The following is a 20,496-nucleotide window of genomic DNA, read 5'->3' on the forward strand; positions in this document are numbered from 1 at the left end:
AAAAAAAAAAAGAGAGAGAAAATAATAATGGAGACTTAACTTAGTTACTCTGACAGCAAGCAACATGCCTCTACGAATTCCATCCAGATCTGTACTATCAGAAAACAAAGAAAGGAAAGAAATAAAAGGAAGGAAGGAAAAGAAAAAAAGACTCAACTGAGTCATGTTTTCTATATTTACTTAAAAATTAAAGATTTTGGGCACTAACTAGGCCTAAGAGCTAAGGGATAGTATTAAACATGACAAAATCTAACAACCCTCCCACCCACAACTATATGTAGCATGCTAGTTACACACTGCTAAACCACCCACCCTCACCTGCACTGACACTAAGGAAAAGGGGGAAAAGACATTTATCATCCTAAAAGCAAGCAAGTTCTACCCGTGTGAACAGCTGACCTCTAAAGGTCAACAATTACACATATTACTAAAAACATGAGGAACCACTGCAGAGCAGTTATTTTAAAATATATATGCTGCAGCCACAAGCAATAATATTCAGCCAGTGTGCTCTGACATAGCCTAAGATAAGACCTGAGCTCATAAGTTAATATGATCATTAAAATGAGGTCTCTAAGACCATGCAGATACACAAAAACACAGAACTACTTCTGGTTAAATGATGACTGCAAACAGTCCAGCAGGCCGGCTTGTTAATCTATTAGACTGGTTTAAAGGTATTTCTTCACTGTGACTTTTATTAGCCCAACTCTCATCCAGGTAGACCAGAGGGTTATTGGGAAAAAGAAGGCTGACAGTATAGCATTTCCTGATATGCTTCTCAAATTTATCAAATATGTGAAAGTGTTGCCTTAGGTAGGAAAAATAAGTCAACACAAAGAGCAATGAACAAATCAACATGTCACCAGTCACTGTAGAAAGTGATGGCTGCACCATAGTGACTGATATCCTGCTGGGTGCAGACAGCATCAAATACAAACAAGAAGTTAGAGATTCTGATGCCCTTCACATACATGATGCTTCCATAAAAGGGCATTAAAACACCATTTAACCATAAGGACACAAAGAGAAAGACAACAGGGCTACTACTAATGTTAATTTTAATATAGCATCCGTATTATAAAGATTCCAAAGCTTGATGCACCCTAGGACAAAGACTCTAACACGGTGAAAGAACCAACACCAAGAGAGCACATCACACGCTCTACAGGCTGCGGACAGGGCTCAGTGGTTAAGGGGATTTGCTGCTCTTGCAGAGGATGGAGGCTCACAACTTTACATGACTCCAGTTCTAGGCAATCCAACACTCCTCTCTGTAGACAGCAAACATGCATGTGGTGCACAGACATTCATGCAGGCAAAACACTCATACACATACAGCAAAGAATTAAATCTGAAAAAAATACATAATATCAAAACTCATCACCCAAAAATGAGAAAGATATAAACTCAGAAGTGCAGAAATTGCAATACCTGTCTCTCAGAGAATGACTGAAGCAGACAGCAAATCAGAAAAGACACAACAGATTTCACCAACCTCAGGTACCATAATCTAAGTGACTCTTAGTGGAGTTTTAAAGTGCCAGAAACCAACAGCAGGAAATTAAAATAAGCAGAAGAGAATGACTAAGACAGGCTATTTTCTGGGGAAAATATCATGTCTACATAAATTTAAAAATACTCAAGTCAAATAAAATTTATCCTCTGAACACAATAGAATTAAAAATCAATAGACACTTGAAAATGCCTAAATAAAACTACATAATAAGCAGACTGAAAGGACAATGCAGTATGATAAAATCTATAGGATGTAGCTAAACTGCTACTGAGACTGAGATATGGAACAGCAAGCGCTCATATTAGAAAAGAAGATCTCAAACTGCTCCAAATCTCAGAAAATAAAAGCACAGAAACCCAAGGTAAGCAGAAAATGGGAAGCAATAAGCAGAACATGTTAATAAAATAGAAAATAAAACATCAATAAAAGTAAAATTCCTAAGGAAATCAATAAAAGTGATCAATTTTTATATATTAGGAGAAAAGAGCAAAAGAAAAAAATTACTAATATCAGTAATGAGAAAGGCATAATTGTAATTCTATGGAAAATAAAGGTGTAAAGAAATATGTATGGTACACCAAAAATCCAAAACCTGAAAAAAAAATGAACAGATTCCATTTTAAAAAACAAACAAACAAAAAACCTGCAAAGGCTCACTAAGAAGAAAGAGAAAAGCTGAGCAGCCCTGGCCCTAGGAAAGAACGAATTTAAAACTTCCCCAGACAAAAGTATTTGAGGATTTATTGCTATGTCCTACAAAACATTTTCCAAAAATGTAGAAGAAGTGGGAAAACCCTCCAGTGTACTTTCTCACGTCAGCTGTGCACAGATAGTAAAAACAAACATGGCCATTATAAAAAAGGAAAGCTAGAAATCAATTCCTTCAGTAAGACACTATAAATTATCAGCAAAACTTTAGCAAATTGGACCTGATAGCATATAAAAAGCATAACACATCATGGCCATGGAAAATTTATCATAGAATTGAGAGATTTGTTTAACAACAAACAATGTAATTTGCCAGAAAACAAATTTGAACAATGTATGAACAATGCTGTCAAAGTACCTGACCGTCTCAGACAGTCTGTCCTCTCCTCAGAGTCTATATAGACTCTATTGCAGGCTGTGGGGCTGGCTTTTAAATTAAGTCTGCTTGAGCCCTTTGAATATATACTAAACAAATATATTTTAACTTAAATGAAAGTTATGTGTACACGTGTTTTGTCTGCATGTCTGTCTGTGTGCCATTTATATGTCTGGTGCCCAAGGATCAGATCCACTGGAAGCTACAGTTACAAATGGTTGTGAGCCATCGTGTGGTTGTTGGGGATCAAGCCCAGGCCTTCTGAAGTGCAACCAGTGCTACTAAATGTTGGGCCTCTCTCTATCCCCATTCTGACTAGTTTTGTACCAAGAAAATAAAATAGTATATTCAATGCTTTCTTCTTACAAGTTACTTAAATATTCATCCCATATCTTAGGGTTTCCATTGCTATGACGATACACCACAACCAAGGCAACTCTTTATAAGGACAACATGCAATTGGGACTGGCTTACAGGTTCAGAGGTTCAGTTCATTATTATCAAGGCAGGAGCATGACAGCATCCAGGCAGGCATGGTGCCAGAGGAGTTGAGAGTTCTACATCTTCATCTGAAAGTTGTTAGGAAGAAGACTGACTTCTAGGCAACTAGGAAAAGTGTCTCAAAGCCTACTCCAAGTGACAGCTTTCTTCACTAAGGCGACACCGTCTAACAGTGCCATTCCTGGGACAGCATATTCAAATCACATTTTACCCCCTGGCCTCCACAGGCTTGTTCAAACACAAAAGTCTATGGAGGCCATACCTAGCCATAGTATAATACAACTTCAATAGTCTCATAGTCTATAACAGCCTCAACAATGTTAAAAGTTCAAAGTCTCTTCTGATACTTATCCAATCATTTAACTATGATCTGTTATGAAATCAAAATTTACAAAAGCAAATCACATACCTCCAACATCTCATGATACACATTACCATTCCAAAACATCATAGTGAGAAAATACTGATCCAAAGACCAAAAGCCAGCCAGGCAAACTCCAAACTCAGCATCTCCATGTCTGATGTCAAAGCTCTCTTCAGATCTCCAACTTCTTTCATCTATGTTAACTGCACAATTCTTTTCTTTTTCTTTTTTTTTTTAGAATATATTTTATTTTTTTATTAGATATTTTCTTTATTAAATTTCAAATGATATCCCCTTTCCTGGTTTCCCCTCCAAAAATCCCCTATCTCCCCCCACCCCCTGCTCACCAACTCACCCACTCCTGCTTCCTGGCCCTGGCATTTCCCTACACTGGGGCATTGAACCTTCACAGGACCAAGGACCTCTCCTCCCATTGATGGTCTACTAGGCCATCCTCTGCTACCTATGCAGCTAGAGCCATAAGTCCCACCATGTGTTTTCTTTGATTGATGGTTTATTCCCTGAGAGCTCTGGGGGTACTGGTTGGTTCATACTGTTGTTCCTCCTATGGGGCTGAAAACCCCTTCAGCACCTTGGGTACTTTCTCTAGTTCCTTCATGGGGACTAGAAGAATGGGGACCCTGTGCTTCACCCAATGGATGGCTGTGAGCATCCACTTCTGTATTAGTCAGGCACTGGCAGAGCCTCTCAGGAGAGAGCTATATCAGGGTCCTGTCAACAAGCTCTTGTTGGCATCCGCAATAGTGTCTGGGTTTGGTGGTTGTTTATGGGATGGATCCCCAGGTGGGCCAGTCTCTGGATGGTCATTCCTTCAGTCTCTACTTCACACTTTGTCTCTGTAACTCCTTCCATGGGTGTTTTGTTTCCCCTTCTAAGAAGGATCGAAGTAACCACACTTTGGTCTTCCTCCTTCTTGAGTTTCATGTGTTTTGCAAATTGTATCTTGGGTATCTGAGCTTCTGAGTTAATATCCATTTATCAGTGTGTAGGCAGCTGGTGCCTAAAATGGCGCCGGTCTCCAGTACACCTTCCACCACTGCGCAGGCTCTAGCCCGAATCTGGTGCCAACCCCTCCAGAGCGGGTGCATGCAAATTAAAGTGCCGGCAGACTGACCAATCCCAGGAGGACACATAGCCCTCCCCAGTGCTGGGGTGTATATAAGCAGTCCTCCCTGGGTTCCCGGGGTTCCCATAGCATCGAGGCATTCCTGGAATAAAGCTGTTGAGAAGAATCCGACCATGTTGCGTTTTTCCTTGCCGGACAAGGTGAGCGCAACATCAGTGAGTGCATATCATGTGTGCTCTTTTGTGACTGGGTTACCTCACTTAAGATGATATCCTCCATTTGTCTAAGAATTTCATAAATTCATTGTTTTTAATAGCTGTGTATCACTCCACTGTGTAAATGTACCACATTTTCTGTATCCATTCCTCTGTTGAGGGACTTCTGGCTATTATAAACAAGGCTGCTATGAACATAGTGGAGCATGTTATTGCAAGTTGGAGCGTCTTCTGGAGTGGTAGTGCTGTGGGGAAGAGCCTCGAAGATATGTGTGGGGAACTGCAGGCTGGTTTCCAGTCGAGCTGAGGTCTGAACCCCGATGGTCATATTTACCTACATGACACGGTAGGCGCTCCCTCATGCTCCTGGAACTCCGGCCCCTGCCTAAGGTACCACCTCCCACAGCCCCCACAAGAGAAGCATGGTCAGTAGTCATGTAAGCAATGGCCCAAGCTTATGACTTTCAGGCTAAACTCCTCCCCAGTTACCTAGCAACAGTGAAGACCATAAAAAGGGGTGCTCAACCCCCACCTCACTCTCTTATTCCTTTGTCCTCTCACCTCCCTCTTCTCTCACTTCTCTCTCCTCTTCCCTTTCTCTTTGTCGTCTTCTTTCCTCTCTTCTCTCTTCTCTCTCTCTCTCTTTCTCTCTCTCCCTCCCTCCCTCCCTCCCTCCCTCCCTCCTTTCTACCTTCTCTCTTTCCCCTGCATTTCTATAATAAAGCTCTAAAACCATAGAGTCTCTGCTCTACTTCTTCAAGTTCCACTGCACACTCTGGTCAGTGTTGGGAACTTCTTCCCTCTTCCCTTTCTCCCACAACCCTGGTGGCTTTAGCAAAATAGCTTGGGGGAGGGAAGTTCCCAGGCAGGGCTGCCCTTGTCCACCCCCTGAAGAGTGGGATAGAGGAATGCCCACCCAGGGATGAGTGGATAGGGTAGATAGCAGCCCCCCCACGCCTGACTGACCAGAGAATAGGGAAACTCTGGTGGGGTGTGGGCATCTTTTTCCTATCCCACTTCTCCCTGGGCCCCCCTTCAGGGCCCCCCACTTTATTTTGTTCCCAACAGATATGGGCACAGGGGAAATTTTCCTGAACAGAACACCAATGGCTTGTGCTCTAAAATCAAGAATCAACAAATGGGACCTCATAAAATTGCAAAGCTTCTGTAAGGCAAAGGACACTGTCAATAGGACAAAAAGGCAACCAACAGATTGGGGAAAGATCTTAACCGATCCTAAATCTGAGAGGGGGCTAATATCTAATATATACAAAGAACTCAAGAAGTTAGACTCTAGAAAACCAAATAACCCTATTTAAAAATGGGGTACAGAGCTAAACAAAGAATTCTCGACTGAGGAATACTGAATGGCTGAGAAGCATCTAAAAAATGTTCAACATCCTTAATCATCAGGGAAATGCAAATCAAAACAACCCTGGGATCCCACCTCACACCAGTCAGAATGGCAAAGATCAAAAACTCAAGTGACAGCAAATACTGGCAAGGATGTAGAGAAAGAGGAACATTCCTCCGTTGCTGGTGGGATGGCAAGCTGGTACAACCACTCTGGAAATCAGTTTGGCAGCTCCTTAGTACTAACACAATTCTTTCTCTTTGGTTGGTCCCACTCCCTATTAGCAGTTTTCCTTAGCAGATATTCCAAAGGCTCTGGCATCTCTAACATCTTGGGTATCCAAGGCACTTTCACAGTTTCTTTTTCCAATGTCTGGGATGCACACATTATCTTCTGGGCTCATCAAAGGAGATTGGGTCATTTCTCCAGCTCTGCCCTCTGTAGCACTCTAGGCTCTGGTTGACTCCACTCCACTGTTGCTGCTGTTCTTAGTGATCACCATTCCATGATACTGACATCTCAATTCACTAGAGTCTTCTGTTGTGGCTTCACCAATAGGCTCCCTTCATGGTATCAAGCCTCAACTTCTTTGTAAGACCCCTTCAGTCTAGGTTTCAATTTCAACTGAGGCTACACCTTCACCAATGGCCTTCCCTGGCTTCTCACAGTGCCAAGCCTCAGCTGCTCTCATTGACCCCTTCAAGCTGTCAAAACCAGTACCACCTGGATGATTCTTATATATTACCAAGTCCAGATGAAGCACAAGGTACAACCTTAGCTATCTCTGGAACACAGCTTCTTTGTGCTATCAGAAAACACTTCCCAGAAGATCTTACCTCAGTAATGCTAGTCTCTTCTTAATCACCACTAATTTCTTAGCTCCAGCTAACCAGCATCAATTGTCCCAGTAGTTCCTTCTATTCTTGACTCTAAAGCCAGAGCCACATGGTTGAAACTGTCCAGTTCTGCTGCTTGCTGGAACTGGAACATGGCCCCCTTTTTCTATTATATTATCACCAGCTTTCTGTTTTCCAACTCCTTCACTGCCTAAGTTTGGCTGTCCTGGAACTTGCTCTGTAGATTGACCTTGAACTCAGAAATCTGCAAGGCTCTGTCTCCTGAGTGCTAGGATTAAAGACCTGTACCACCATGCCTGGGCTGAAGCTTTTTCATGGTCACTATTCCCCCAGAGCCAGATCTTCTAGTCTCCAGATCTAGATCATTACTATTGTGCACTTCATTTCTAGATTGCAGTTCACTCCAGATTAAAAGTCCAAATGGAAACAATAACCAGGTAATAATAACATCTAGATATAACCGTTCCTTGTTCAGGTGCAAAAGCATAAACAGTAAGCTTAGCTGGGTGGAATCTTGCCCCAAGTCACCACTCCTTTAATCTGTTTATCTCCTGGAACACAGGATTCAGCTCCATTCCACTTCCTGGTACCCCTTTATTCTTTGAACCATACATTTTATATTTTTCCTTTTTCAATTTGCTCATTTTCATCAAAATGCTTTTCAAAGAGTGAACTTCAGTAACCACATTTATCCAGAGTGTTTGAAACTTACTTTGTCAAAGCAATTGATTGGAAATCTCTTTACCTTGGCCTCAGGTAGACTCTTCAGGCAACAGTAAAAAGCAGCCACATTCTTCACCAAAATATCTCAGTAACAGTCTCTCTAGGCCACATACTAAAATTTTCCTCCACTGAAACATCTTGGGCCAGGTCTACACAGTTCAAATTATCCTCAGCACCAATATCTTCTATATTCCTACTAGGATGGTCCATTAAGCCCCACTACTTCCCCAAACCCCCAAATGCACATTTCTCTAAACAAAAGCATGGCAGGGCCTATCATGGCAATACTCCAGTCCCTGTACCAACGTCTGTCTTAGGGTTTCCATTGCTATGAAGAGACACCATGACCAAGGCAACTCTTATAAAAGATAACATTTAATTGGGGCTGGCTTACAGGTTCAAAGGTTCAGTCCACTATCATCAAGGCTAGAGCATGGCAACATGCAGGAAGGCATGGTGCCAGAGGAGTTAAGAGTTCTACATCTTCATCTGAAGGTCACCAGGAAGAAGACTGACTTCCAGGAAGGTAGGAAAAGGGTCTCAAAGTCCACCCCCAAAGTGACAAACTTCCTCCAACAAGGCCATACCTCCTAATAGTGCCACTCCCTAGGCCAAGCATATTCAAACCACCACGGGGGAAGATGTCAAAATGACAAAAAAGTCTTAAGAAACTGAACATGAACAAATCAGCCTAGCAGCACAGAAAGGACATAACTGCTGTTTCAGCTAAGGAGATGACAGAACCTAAGACACACCAGCAGGCACTATATGGAAGCAGACATCACCTTAAGCCACAGGAAAATTTTAAGAAGTAGTCCAATAACAGCATACTGTACTTCTATGAAACAGTGAGGTTTCCATTCTAAGGAAAAGCTTCATCCTGTCCCAACTGTTAAGCCCCGTGTACTCTGTCTGGGAGGAGACACTGCGTAGATAAGCACCACAACCTTACAGTTGTACTTAAGAAAGACACGTAGACTAAACATAGCCCTATTGATAGGATGGAAAGTACTTCTCAGGCCTACGTTCCGAAAAATGTTTACAAAGAAATCTTCTGAGATTGTCATTTGAAGGTACCTTCCAGAAGTCACGTCTTCAGTAGCCTACTTTATAGCAACTGGGAAAATGGGTTGCTTCGAACTTCCATATTCTCTCATGTAGTTGATTTAAAACACTAGAGTAAAGCAATTCATTTTCAAGTGTTCCTTTGTTTTATCTTTAAAAAATTTAATAAAATAATTGAGATCCAGAACTCACCAGAAGAAATCTTACCAGCACCTTTACAGTCAACAGAAAATGCAGATGTGACTCCATTGGCTGATCCCAGTTCACACATTGGGATTTGATAAGGGGGCCTCAGCTTGATTTCCATCTGCATGTCAGACAGATTTATTTTTGTTGAAAGAGACCTGGGATTATTATATCGCTGCTTGGTCCTCTGAATGAAGTTATCTATGTAAAATAAAAATAAGTTTCCTTGCAGTCATTTGTTAATTAAATCATTTTAAAGTGTGATGTTTATGGACATACATTTCATAAAGTTAAATTTGTTATTCAAAACTATTTAGTTTGTCCTGGGACTTCCAATATTACTTCTGTTTAGCACTCTCAACAGTAAATCCTAGCATTAAGGTACTAGAACTAGAGCCTACCGATCTAAGTATAGACTTCAAGGAAATACAAAAAGCAAAAAGAAAAGAGCTTTAGTTATCAACCATTGCCTTAATTTTTATATCCTTATCTCACAAAATACTCAATCTGTTATCAGCTGTAATTACATACAAATTACACTACAAGCAATGTGTTTTAGAACTGTTTTCTTATTTTTTACACCATTAGATAGTATGTTCTGAAGAGTAGGTTTAAAAGAATCAATAAAAGAGATTTCCTAAATATCTTCTAAGCAGAATTTTACTTTTACGATTTCCCTTCTTTCTATATAAAGAAATTCATAACTTTGGCCAAACTTTTCTGGTTGAGCAAACTACTGCCCATAGGCCAAATCTAAACTGCTGCTTTTGTAAATAAAGTTTTATTAGACAATAACTATGCTCATTCATTTATGTATTGCCTGTGGCGGCTTCCAAGCTGCAATATCAGAGCTGAGTAGTTGTGGCAGAGACTGGAAGGCCTTTAAAATCTGAAATATGTGCTCTCGGATCTTTTCTAGCAAGCATTTGGCAACCCCTGTTCTACATTAAATAGACTATAAAAGATTAGCACATAAACACAAAAGGGAGTAAATTTTTCATTGAGAGTGTGTCCTCTGGGAGTCGTTCTTTGGACTAATCATCACAATCTCCTTCACAATGCAAACACATTTTTGTCCTAATAGACATCTAAATTAAGAACTATAGATCTTTTGCCAATTATTCTATCAAAATCAAGGTTGCAGAAGTTTCTCCCTTACTCCCAATATTAGATGTAAATTTGACCAGAGACAGGGTAATAAGAAAAGTACAAAGAATAAAACAAACAAACAAAGCCAGGCCCTTACCAAATTCAATGAAACAGTATGGTCTGACAGCAGTATTTGTCTTCATCATGTTATAAGTAGTAATGAACTCCTTCTGAAGCTCATCCAGGAAAGAGAAGGCGAGAACATTTGGATAATTCTCACTGCACAACATCATGTAGCTCACTCCCAGAGAGCTAATGAAACTACAGTGTAGAAAACATTGGTTTTAAAATCTCAAATTAAATCAAGGTAATTCCTTGTTTCACAAGACTGATTCTATACACTATAAACTGCTGCTACAGTATCAATGAAGATATTAACATTTATTATATATTCCAGCAACTTTAAAGGAACCAACATATAACACTATCCAAAGTTATGGATGTGTATGCATCTAGATCTCATTATGGAACAGAAAGCAAGGAGAAAAGCACACACATACGTAAACATCCAAGCAGGTGGAAACATAAATTCACTGATTAATGAGTCACCTACGTATCCTTTTATTGTACAGATCACATAGATGGTATAGACCAGGAACAGGAAGTCAACACAGCATCCAGGCTGTGGCTCTCACTTGTGTGTTATATACTACTAATCACAGCAATCTGTATTGATCCATACCAGTGTACTTCTCTTCTAATAATGTGGTCTCAGTCTCTCTCTCCCCTCCTTCTGTGTGTGTGTGTGTGTGTGTGTGTGTGTGTGTGTGTGTGTGTGTGTGTTGGTGCGCATCCCTGTGCATGCTCAGAGGCCAGAAGGTGTCAAAGTCCCCCTCTGTCACTTTCCACTTATTCCTTTGAGACAGTCACTGGAAGTCAGCAAGCCTCAGCAACCCTTGTGTCTCCACTCTTCTTGGAACTAGGATTACAGGCATGTGTAGAGCACCGGGCTTGTCATGTGTGGGTGCTAGAATTCAAACACCAGTAATCATGGTTGTATGGCAAAAAGCACTCTTAACTGTTAAGCCATCTCTCCGGCACCCAGACCTTCTTTTCATTTAACTTTTGGAGTAAGTATGTTCTCATGATTCAATTTTCAAAAGGAGAGGGAGAATGGACTATGTACTGATCTCTCTTATTACCTCCTCTGTCCATAGGTACTCCATCTGCCTCCCCTTGGGCAAGCCATGCTCCTAACTCTCTTTGTATCTTTTATAGTGTAGTTCACACTGTAGCAAGACTAGACTCAACTTATTACAGGACCCTGAAACTCCTTTCTATATTCTACAATTCCACTTGATAAATAGTCATTTTACAAAAATAGTCATTTTTGTAAAATTTCTACGGCTGCAACTTATTAGTAGGATATAAAATTAATGTTAGAAAATTTTTGTGAAGAATGGGGGAGGAGGAAGAACAAGAAGAACAAGAAGAAACTGGAATATTTGTTTTATAAAACATTTGTTTTCTACACACATACACCTACATTCACACACACACACACACATACACACACATATGTGTGTGTGTGTGAGTGGGGGGGTGTTCACCAAGGCAACTGTATGCCTTCTCAAGAATCATTAATTAAAAAAAACTCTAACTATATAGCATATAGAATTTTTCTAAAACTTAGTATTTTAATCAAAGGTCAGTATTTTGTTGTTTTTGTCCTTTTGGTGGGGTAGGATGGCGTGGGGCGGGGGGAGGCACTGAATCAGGATTGCTAGCTACAGAAACCAAACTAGTCTTGAGCTGGTCTTGAATTTATTAGCTCAGGGTGGCCTCCGAATTCTGATCCTTCCGTCTCAGATTCCAAATTGCTAGGATTACAATCAGGTGCCACAAAGAACAGTCTAAAATGTATTTTCTCAAGTGATTTCTAATCTCAAAATACTTCGTCATTGTCAAAATTCTTTGCCTTGTCATTAGCATTTGGATAAACTCCACAACAGTTTGAAGAACTTGGACACAGTGAGTAATTGGCTTCCATCCATTCAGAACTCCCCACTAGTGAAACACAAGTTATTTCATTATCATTTAATAATGTGACTGAAAAATTTTTGGACCACATTTTTTGTATTATGTCAGTTTTGCTATACTTCTCTCTTCATGAATAATTCAACAAGCCACAGACACCTAGCGCATACATAGTTTATGGCAAATCTTGTTTGTGCTAAATTTAACTGGAAAATTTGGTGAGAAATACAGAAAACCCTATTTTTGTTTTAAAGATTATATGTTGGCATTTTCAGGACATCATCTACTTGTATGATACTCTCTGAACTGGCTATAAAGCATTCGACAGTTGACTTTCATAGTAAATTTAGGCTTATAATTCTTTCTCTGAAATGAAAACCAGCTTCCTAACTGTCCATGCCAGCTCTGTTAATCTACATTTATAATAAGAATAATTGCTTTTTCAGTTATTGTAGGGCCAGACAGAGATTCTTACCATCACTACAAGCATGCTGTCTGCACCCACCAGTTTTGCTTGGTTCATGGTCTATATACAAACACTGTGCTTTAAAAAGGGAGGAGGGAGGAGGTAAGAGTAGATCCATTCTGCAAATGAAGAGCCTCAGAGAAGTCAACTAACTAACCCAAGGCCACGTGATTAACAAGCAGAGAAGGTGTGGCTGCAGATGTAGCTCAGCTGGAAACGTACTTGTCTAGCATATGCAAAGCCCTGCATTTGAACCCCAGCATGACGAACCAAGACTGGGAAAAACATTTCGCTCCAGAGTCTATAATCTTTCTAAAACACATCAACTTTCATTTATCAATTTTTTCACTTGATTTCAGTCACAGATCAGTGTAAGGGTTTTGTTTGGTTTGTTTTGATTTTTCCCACTTACATGAAGAGCAATGAGACTTAAGGACTTTAAACACACACACACACACACACATCCTCATGCTAGGAAACCTTTCTAATTTGTCACTTCATCTTTTGCAACTCTCTTCCTCCCTCTTTGCATTCCAGCCACAGAGGCCTGTTTCAGAGCTTTAAGGATGCCAACCTACTCCCAGCCCAGTCAATCCCATCCCAAGAAGATTCCAGAACACTATCTTCTCCACTCCCCCTGTACTCCAAATCTGAAGTGGCTAAAGTCTCCTCACCCACCTATTCTTAAAGGCCTTTGCAGAATGCATTGATCTAAAACAGTGGTTCTCGACCTATGGGTCTCATATCATATATCCTGCATATCAGATATTTACACTGCAATTCAAAACACTAGTAAAATTACAATTATAAAGTATCAAACAAGTAATTTTATGGTTGGGGATCACCCATGAGGTGACCCAACATGAGGAACTGTATTGAAGGGTCACAGCCCTGGGAAGGTTGAGAACTTCTGACCTAAAGTGAACCCACCCTTATGGTCATAGCATAGCAGCTGTAATTACCCATCAACTAGCTCAAGCTGTAAGTGTACATTTACATATTTGCATTCTGCAACGTCTCTCTCACTGATAGCTGTACTCTAGGACAGCAGGGATGGTCTCGGATTGCTCACCACTGTATTCTTAGCTCCTGAAACGTTGGGTCTCGTACATAATGAGTACTCAACAATTTAACAGATAAAGAAGAGCCACATAGGCACCATTCACTTGTTTACAGCCTAGCAGTGTCTGCACAAAGCAGTCTCAGTGAGTCCCTGAGGAAAACATCTACTCTGCCAGTCACTGTACCATTTCAGGACAATTTATCTGCAACATATCCAAAACCAGGGATAACCTCCGAGGCCATCAATGGTAGTAGCATCAAAGGTGTGCTACTGCAGTGAGTACCCACAGATGACCATATAAATCTGCAGTCTTGATGCTGCTCCCTTCATCACTGTTAGTGTATGTGTGTGTGTGCACTGTCAATGGATATGCTCTCTTTTCTCTAACTTAAGCATAATGTTTTTCATTTTTTGATTTTTGTTTTTTTATTTTTGTAAAACACAGGCTCTCCCATATCCCAGGTTGTTTAAACTTTTACACAGCTGAGGATGACTTTGAACCTCTGATCTTCCTGCTTCCACCTCCCTGAATACCTGGTTTATGCGGTACTGAGGATCAAACCTAGAGTTTCAGCCACACCCTCCGTCCACTGAGTATACTTTTTTAAAGATTTATTTGTGTATGTCTGTGTCTGTACGAGTCTATGTACACATGTGTTCAGGTGTGCATGCCTATGCACAAAGACACCAGAAAAGGGAGTCATCTCCCTCGGACCTGGAGTTACAGGTATTTGGGGATGCAGGGCTTAGAGTGCAGGGGCTAGCATCCAAACTCTGCTCCCCATGGTTGTGAAGCAAGCGCCATCTCTCAGCCCCCACTGAGGATAACTTGTGAATTTACATTTTCCTTCTCTTGCTCTCCTTTTCTCCCTTCCTCCTCCCCCCCTTCTCTCCCCTCCTTCTTCCCTCTAACCCTCTCAGCCTACAACTCACTATGTAGAACAAGCTAGCCTCAAACTCAGAGATCCACCTGCTACTGCTTCTTCCCACTGACCCCACCCCACCCTATGCTGAGATGAAAAGACATGCACCACCACATGGTTTTTCAAACAGAACCTTGAACTCTTTGTAGCCCAGGTTGGCCACGTACTCAAAACCTTCTGGCCTTAGCCTACTGATCCTGGAATAACAAGCATATGCCACCATACCCTGTCGATTTAAAAAGGAAAATTTAACACGTGTGAGTATTTTGCCTGCATGTGCATGTGTGCATTATGTTGTGTGTCTGGTTAGCACAGAGGTCAGAAGGCATCAGATCACCTGGAACTGGAGTTATGGGTGGGTGTGAGCCACCATGTGGGCACTCTTAACCATTAAGCCATCTCTCCAGCTCCCTCCAATTTTCTTTTTTATAAGTTTTAATTCCTCTCTGTTTCTGGGCTTTAGTTCCAATAGTTGGCATTTCTAGCCTCACCTTTCTTCTGGCCAAGAAACTTAACCAAACTTCCTTTGGTCTTCTCCCCAGGTCAGACTTTAGGAACTTAGTCCTTTGAGGATCAAGTGTATACAGAGTAAGTGAGGTCGAAAGACACACAGCTTTCTGGACCAGGGCTATGCTCTTTCTAATCACACTGCTAAAAAGCTAACTCTAGCATATGTCACCATAAATGACTCCTAAATGAGTGATTTTGGACATAAAACTTTTCTGACATATAATTTAAGATACAATGTGTCAAACTTTACATACAACCAATTAAGTACTGACAGCCGTTTGCACTATATAAATACACAGTAAAGGTGATAGCGTTCCTTCTCTGCAGATCACAGAACACCAGTGGCCAAGCATGTCACGATGTAAGGGTTAATGTCAAAGACAAGGTCCTTGACTTCCAAGAGCCCGAAATACAATTACCCAAGATTTACTTGAAACAATTATTTAATACAACACACACACTCTCTCTCTTTCTCTCTCTCTCTCTCTCTCTCTCTCTCACACACACACACACACAGCATTCCAAGCTAAATGACAAAATATATAGCAATTTTAAATGACATGATAATAATATTACATATATTATTTTCATTCTTCAATTATACCATCACACATAAAAAGTCTTCTTATTCTTTATAGCTATATTCCCCCATAAATGCTTTCCTGGGTGCAGGAAATCTCTCTAGTAGCATAAACTCTGTGTAAAAGTTGCCAAGTATTAGAAAAAAAATAGTACCTCTGAAATAAAAACTTTCACAAAAATTTTACTAAAATAATCTTTTAAATATTAAAATAATTTGACAATATAAAAGCAGGCACACCTTTTGTTCACTGCTGGTTATGTTTAGTATAGGACCTATTGTCCTATAGATGTATCCAATACAAAATAAACTAACAACTCAAGGCTGCCCCCTCAGTGGGAAAGTGGGGGAGAACCCACTGAGGGTCAGCAGTGTACAGCGCTGCAGCAAGACTTCCTACCTCTTCACTTACCCTCCTCTCACACAGCGGGCTTTCAACTACTCACTAATGAGAGCACCAAATCATGAGTTAAATCAGTCCATGAGTAAAAGACCTATTTTAGCCTTTTAGTCTCATTAAATATAAAAAATGTTTATTCGTATGCAGCATACCAGGCAATGTCAACTTAGAAAGAGAAAGGCGTCTTTGAGAGTGGTAAGGAGAGAGCGTCGATCACATTGTCAGAGCTGTGAATACTATCTTCCCACAGGAACTGTGAAAGAAGAGTGCTGTGCTTCCGAGGTCAGCTCCTGAGTCTACTCAACAGACATGCTGCTGACAGCCACACGTTTGCCAGAATAAGGAGCAGAGGTGATGTGAGGCTGGCAATAAGGCAAGCAGGGAAATTGGGGGGACAGCGATCCCTCCCAAGTAGCTTGGTTGCTGTCCCATCAAATTTAGGCTTCACACAGACACTTCATTACTCAACAATAAAGAAAAAAGGGACCTCACTTACTTTTTTTTTTTAACCTGGTCAATTTCTCTCTCCATAAAAAGTTAAAAGAATTAGGGAGATTGGGAACACACATGGTCACAAAAGGGGAAGGGCATAAATCTGGGAGATAATGTGGACCATGAAGGCAGAAGGCAAGGCTGGGGTTCTGCTCTACTGTTCCTTGGCTTTATGACTTGATGGGACTTTCTTTCCATCGGAAGTTCCACACCAGTAAAGTGACAGTACTGTTTATGGGTATCTACCAGCATCCTTTCTTCTCTTCCCTAGGGGGAAGGCCTCTAACCCACCATGTATTATATAGCCTTGCTTATGCCACATGTACTGGAGTGTGCCTAGGTCAGCTGTGACTATCCCTCTTTCCTACCCACAATGAGTAGTCCTGTCAAAGTCCTGCTCTTGACATCAAGGGAGGGCAGGTACACAGCTCCACTAAGGCTTGCAGCTGCTGGTAAATGTCTCCCGATCTGTGAAGAACAGAAAATCTACAAAAGCCAAGAGATTGTACAGAAGAAAGACTGCCTACGGAGCATTTGACAAGCAAGCTTTCATAATACATTTTGCTTTTTTGTTTAACCTAATGTGAATTGTAAGCTTGCCTTTGCCCACAATGGAGAAGTACTCCACTTACTAGGCATTCAGAGCCATGCAAAATTTAAAGCTGTTAGGTAAAGTACCTGCTAGTTGTAGGTGGTGAATAATTATGCTATTGTTCAAGCTACAACTCCTGTAGAAAGAAACTATCACCAAAGAATGACAGGAAAGACCTGCTAGTGACTGAAACTAACAGACAGGAAGCTTTCAACAGCATTTCCCACCAAAAGTAGTTTAGGGATAAATACAAAGAAACTGCATCTTCAAGCAGGAGAAAACCTAGGAAGCCCACAGCCTTCACTCACTTCAAGTGAACTCCCAGAGAAAGAACTAAGTAATAACACTGTTCCATTAAAATTCACAGTGGGGTAGGCCCGGTCCCCAAAGGACATTTGTCTTTTCACAAGATCAATGTCTCAAAATTAAAAGAGATCTCAAATACACAATCTGATTTTTTTTTTTAAATTCCAAAGCCAACTACAGAGTTTTAAGGACTCAGAGGACACAATTTAATTTTCATGATTGCTTTAGCCATTTTCAAAGTAATAAGGTTATCATTAGATATTTATTACAGCATGAGAAAAGTATATTCGTTAATTTATGAAATACTAGTTCCTTTAAAATTATGTAATATCACTGTGGAATGCAAAATCACACAACTAAGTCGTCTCACACTCAACACTGCACACTCTGACCAAACAACAAGACCAAGCAATAAGGTTTTCCAAAGCTAAAAAACCCTTTTGAAGAAAACAGGCTCACTTCCATGGCTGGGAACCCTGTAAATTCCTAAAATACCTGCCACGTTAGTATCAGCTGTCAGCTTGCCTCTGCCTCCCCAGTGCTGGGATTAAAGCCTATGCCACCACTTCTGGCTCTGACCCTGCTCCTGCTGGAGCTCCCGCCCAGAAATCTCCCCAGCAATGGATGGTGATCAGCAAGTGTAAGTAAGACAACCACTTTCCTCCCCAGGTTGTTTCTGACCATGATGCTTATCACAGCCACAGAAAGCCAACGGGGCCCCCCTCTCTCACACTTAGCTGTTTATCACAGCAACAGAAAGCCAACGGGGGCCCCTCTCTCTCACACTTAGCTGCTGCTCTGATACGGGCAAGACCAGCCACACACTGAGGAACATGCTTTACCCGCAAAAAGACCCGTGGGTCATTGCAGTCTGAAAAAAACATCATTTTCCCCATACACAGAGGGAGAAAATGAAAAGAGCTGTCTCCATTTTAAACATTACTATTCTCGCATTTCCCCTTGAAGCCTCTAGTCTTTCTCTGTCAGGTCAACTAGACTTCAGCGTGAAGTACTAAGTGACTTAGCCTACAATTATAACTTGTTACTTTGACACTCAATTTCTATACAGATTTGAAAACCATTATACTAAAAGATGAAGACTTAAAATAGGTTAGGCTGGGCTGGAGAGGCTCTATGATTAGGAGCACGTATTAACGCAGAGGTGGCTCATTACTGCCTGAAACACCAACTCTCAAGGACTTCAAGGGGGCCTGTGCTCTCATGTGCACAAATCCACATGTATATAGCCCCTACACCCCTGCACATACACGTTTAATTAAAAAATAAATATATATTTAAAACAGATTAGGCAGTGGTGGGTCAATTTTCTCAATGAGTTACAACCCAATTACAGAGAGCAAATTAAAGAATTTTAATAGTTAAAGAATCTTAATAAGTGGTGAAAAAGAGTAGTTGAGCAAGTTCTACATGAAGACAGTGAGCAAGCAGGTAAAAATCTGGGCTTTGAAAGAGAGATCCTTAGCATGGCCAGGACAAAGAAGGGCAATCTAGTGGCTGTGTGCCACGATGTTGCCACTGCAGAGCCCTTGAGTTTTATCTGCCTTAGGGCAGGGAGAAAAAAAGGTCATAGAAAAAAACTAAAGTAATACAAATAAATTGCCAATTTATATTAGACTAAGTCTGCTGCCACATCCCAAAAGACTAGAAAGCAACCAACAGGACCTTTTATTAATGAGAGAAAATACATAAAATCAGGTTCTTGTCTGGAACTACAACTAAGAAAGTTCTCTCCAACCCTTTTTAAATACTTGACTACAAAAAACATGCAGAGATTTTTTTTTCTTAAATGCCAGGTTATAAAAGTTATGTAATGTATGCATTCTTGGATCAGACTTATTCCACTTGTAACCTGTCATAAAACATTGTATTGCAGGCACAGTGGTGCAAGCCTACAATTCTAGCACTCAGGAGGGAAGGCAGAGGCAGGAGAATCATCACAAATTCAAAGCCAGATAAAGGAACATAGTAAGACACTGTCTGAAAAACACAAAAATTGTGTACTAGCAAAATGGCTCAGCAGGCAAAGGCACTTGCCTCCAAGCCTGACGACCTGAATTGGATCTCTGAAACCCATGTGGTGGAAGGAGAGAGTCAATTCCCAGCAGTTGTACTCTGACTTTTACATGTGGTATGTGCCATGGGGTACAAGAGTGTGCATGCCATGTATATGAACACACATATATGAAGTAAATATGAAAGCCATTTTAAGCCAAAATTCAACTAATCAGTGAACCAACCAATCTAAAATAAATTCTTTATCCCCTCAATCTACTCCTTTCATCTCATTTCTTCATTTACCCTCTTGAATTATTGCGTTTGAAAACGGCATCAAATCCTTGGTATAGAATAAGACAGGATTAGAAGAAATGATATAAAGTCTAAAATTCATAATTAAAATAGAATTGGGACATAGTAAAAATTTGGTACATTTCTATTACTTTTAAGAAGATACAGCAAAACAAAAATTGAAAGATTTGTTTTTTAATTCCAGGTAGTTACCAATATTAATGTACACTTCAGGAAGTCTCCAGTAACTCTGGCATGTCTATAGCACTACCTTACAACAGACAGAACTGAGAATGACAGAGGACATTACAATGCCCACCACCTACAATGCTTCAATGCTTCAAGGTCTTGTCTTCACCTAAGTAGAGGCAGGCTGAGATCTCCTTTAGATTCAATCCAACCGCTACCACCAATGTTATTTTCTACATAAGCTTCCAAAATTCCAGGTAAGTGTAGTATCCCATTATTTTAGAGTTATGTGATCTAAATAATTGTGGACATTCTCTGAGGTTCTATCCTGGCCTTCTCTAAATTCAGTGAACATTTCTGCCCTCAAAATTTGAACTGTATCTATGTAAATGGTTCCAGAATCCCCATCATCCTTCCACTAGATTGTAAAGATCACATGAAGACCGGGCACAGTAGCACATGCCTTTAATCCTAGCATAGAAAGGCCGAGTCAGGGTCCGGGCGTGGTGGCGCATGCCTTTAATCCCAGCACTTGGGAGGCAGAGGCAGGCGGATTTCTGAGTTCAAGGCCAGCCTGGTCTACAGAG

The 20,496-nt window shown here is 40.7% G+C and overlaps 1 protein-coding gene across 4 annotated transcripts in view; it reads right to left on the minus strand.

Annotated features, from left to right (window-relative positions):
- The window catches only part of Sec22a (SEC22 homolog A, vesicle trafficking protein), a 49,648-nt gene that overhangs the window by 24,680 nt on the left and 4,472 nt on the right, over positions 1-20,496 (minus strand). For all 4 annotated transcript variants that reach the window (XM_029470635.1, XM_021184866.2, XM_029470634.1 and 1 more), the window contains exons 3-4: positions 10,202-10,365; positions 8,962-9,156 (exon numbers count right to left, since the gene is read on the minus strand). In XM_029470635.1, coding sequence (XP_029326495.1) covers positions 8,962-9,156; positions 10,202-10,365 — 359 coding nt within the window. The remainder of the gene's footprint in view (positions 1-8,961; positions 9,157-10,201; positions 10,366-20,496) is intronic.

Source organism: Mus caroli, chromosome 16, assembly GCF_900094665.2.
Source record: "Mus caroli chromosome 16, CAROLI_EIJ_v1.1, whole genome shotgun sequence".
NCBI lineage: Eukaryota > Metazoa > Chordata > Mammalia > Rodentia > Muridae > Mus > Mus caroli.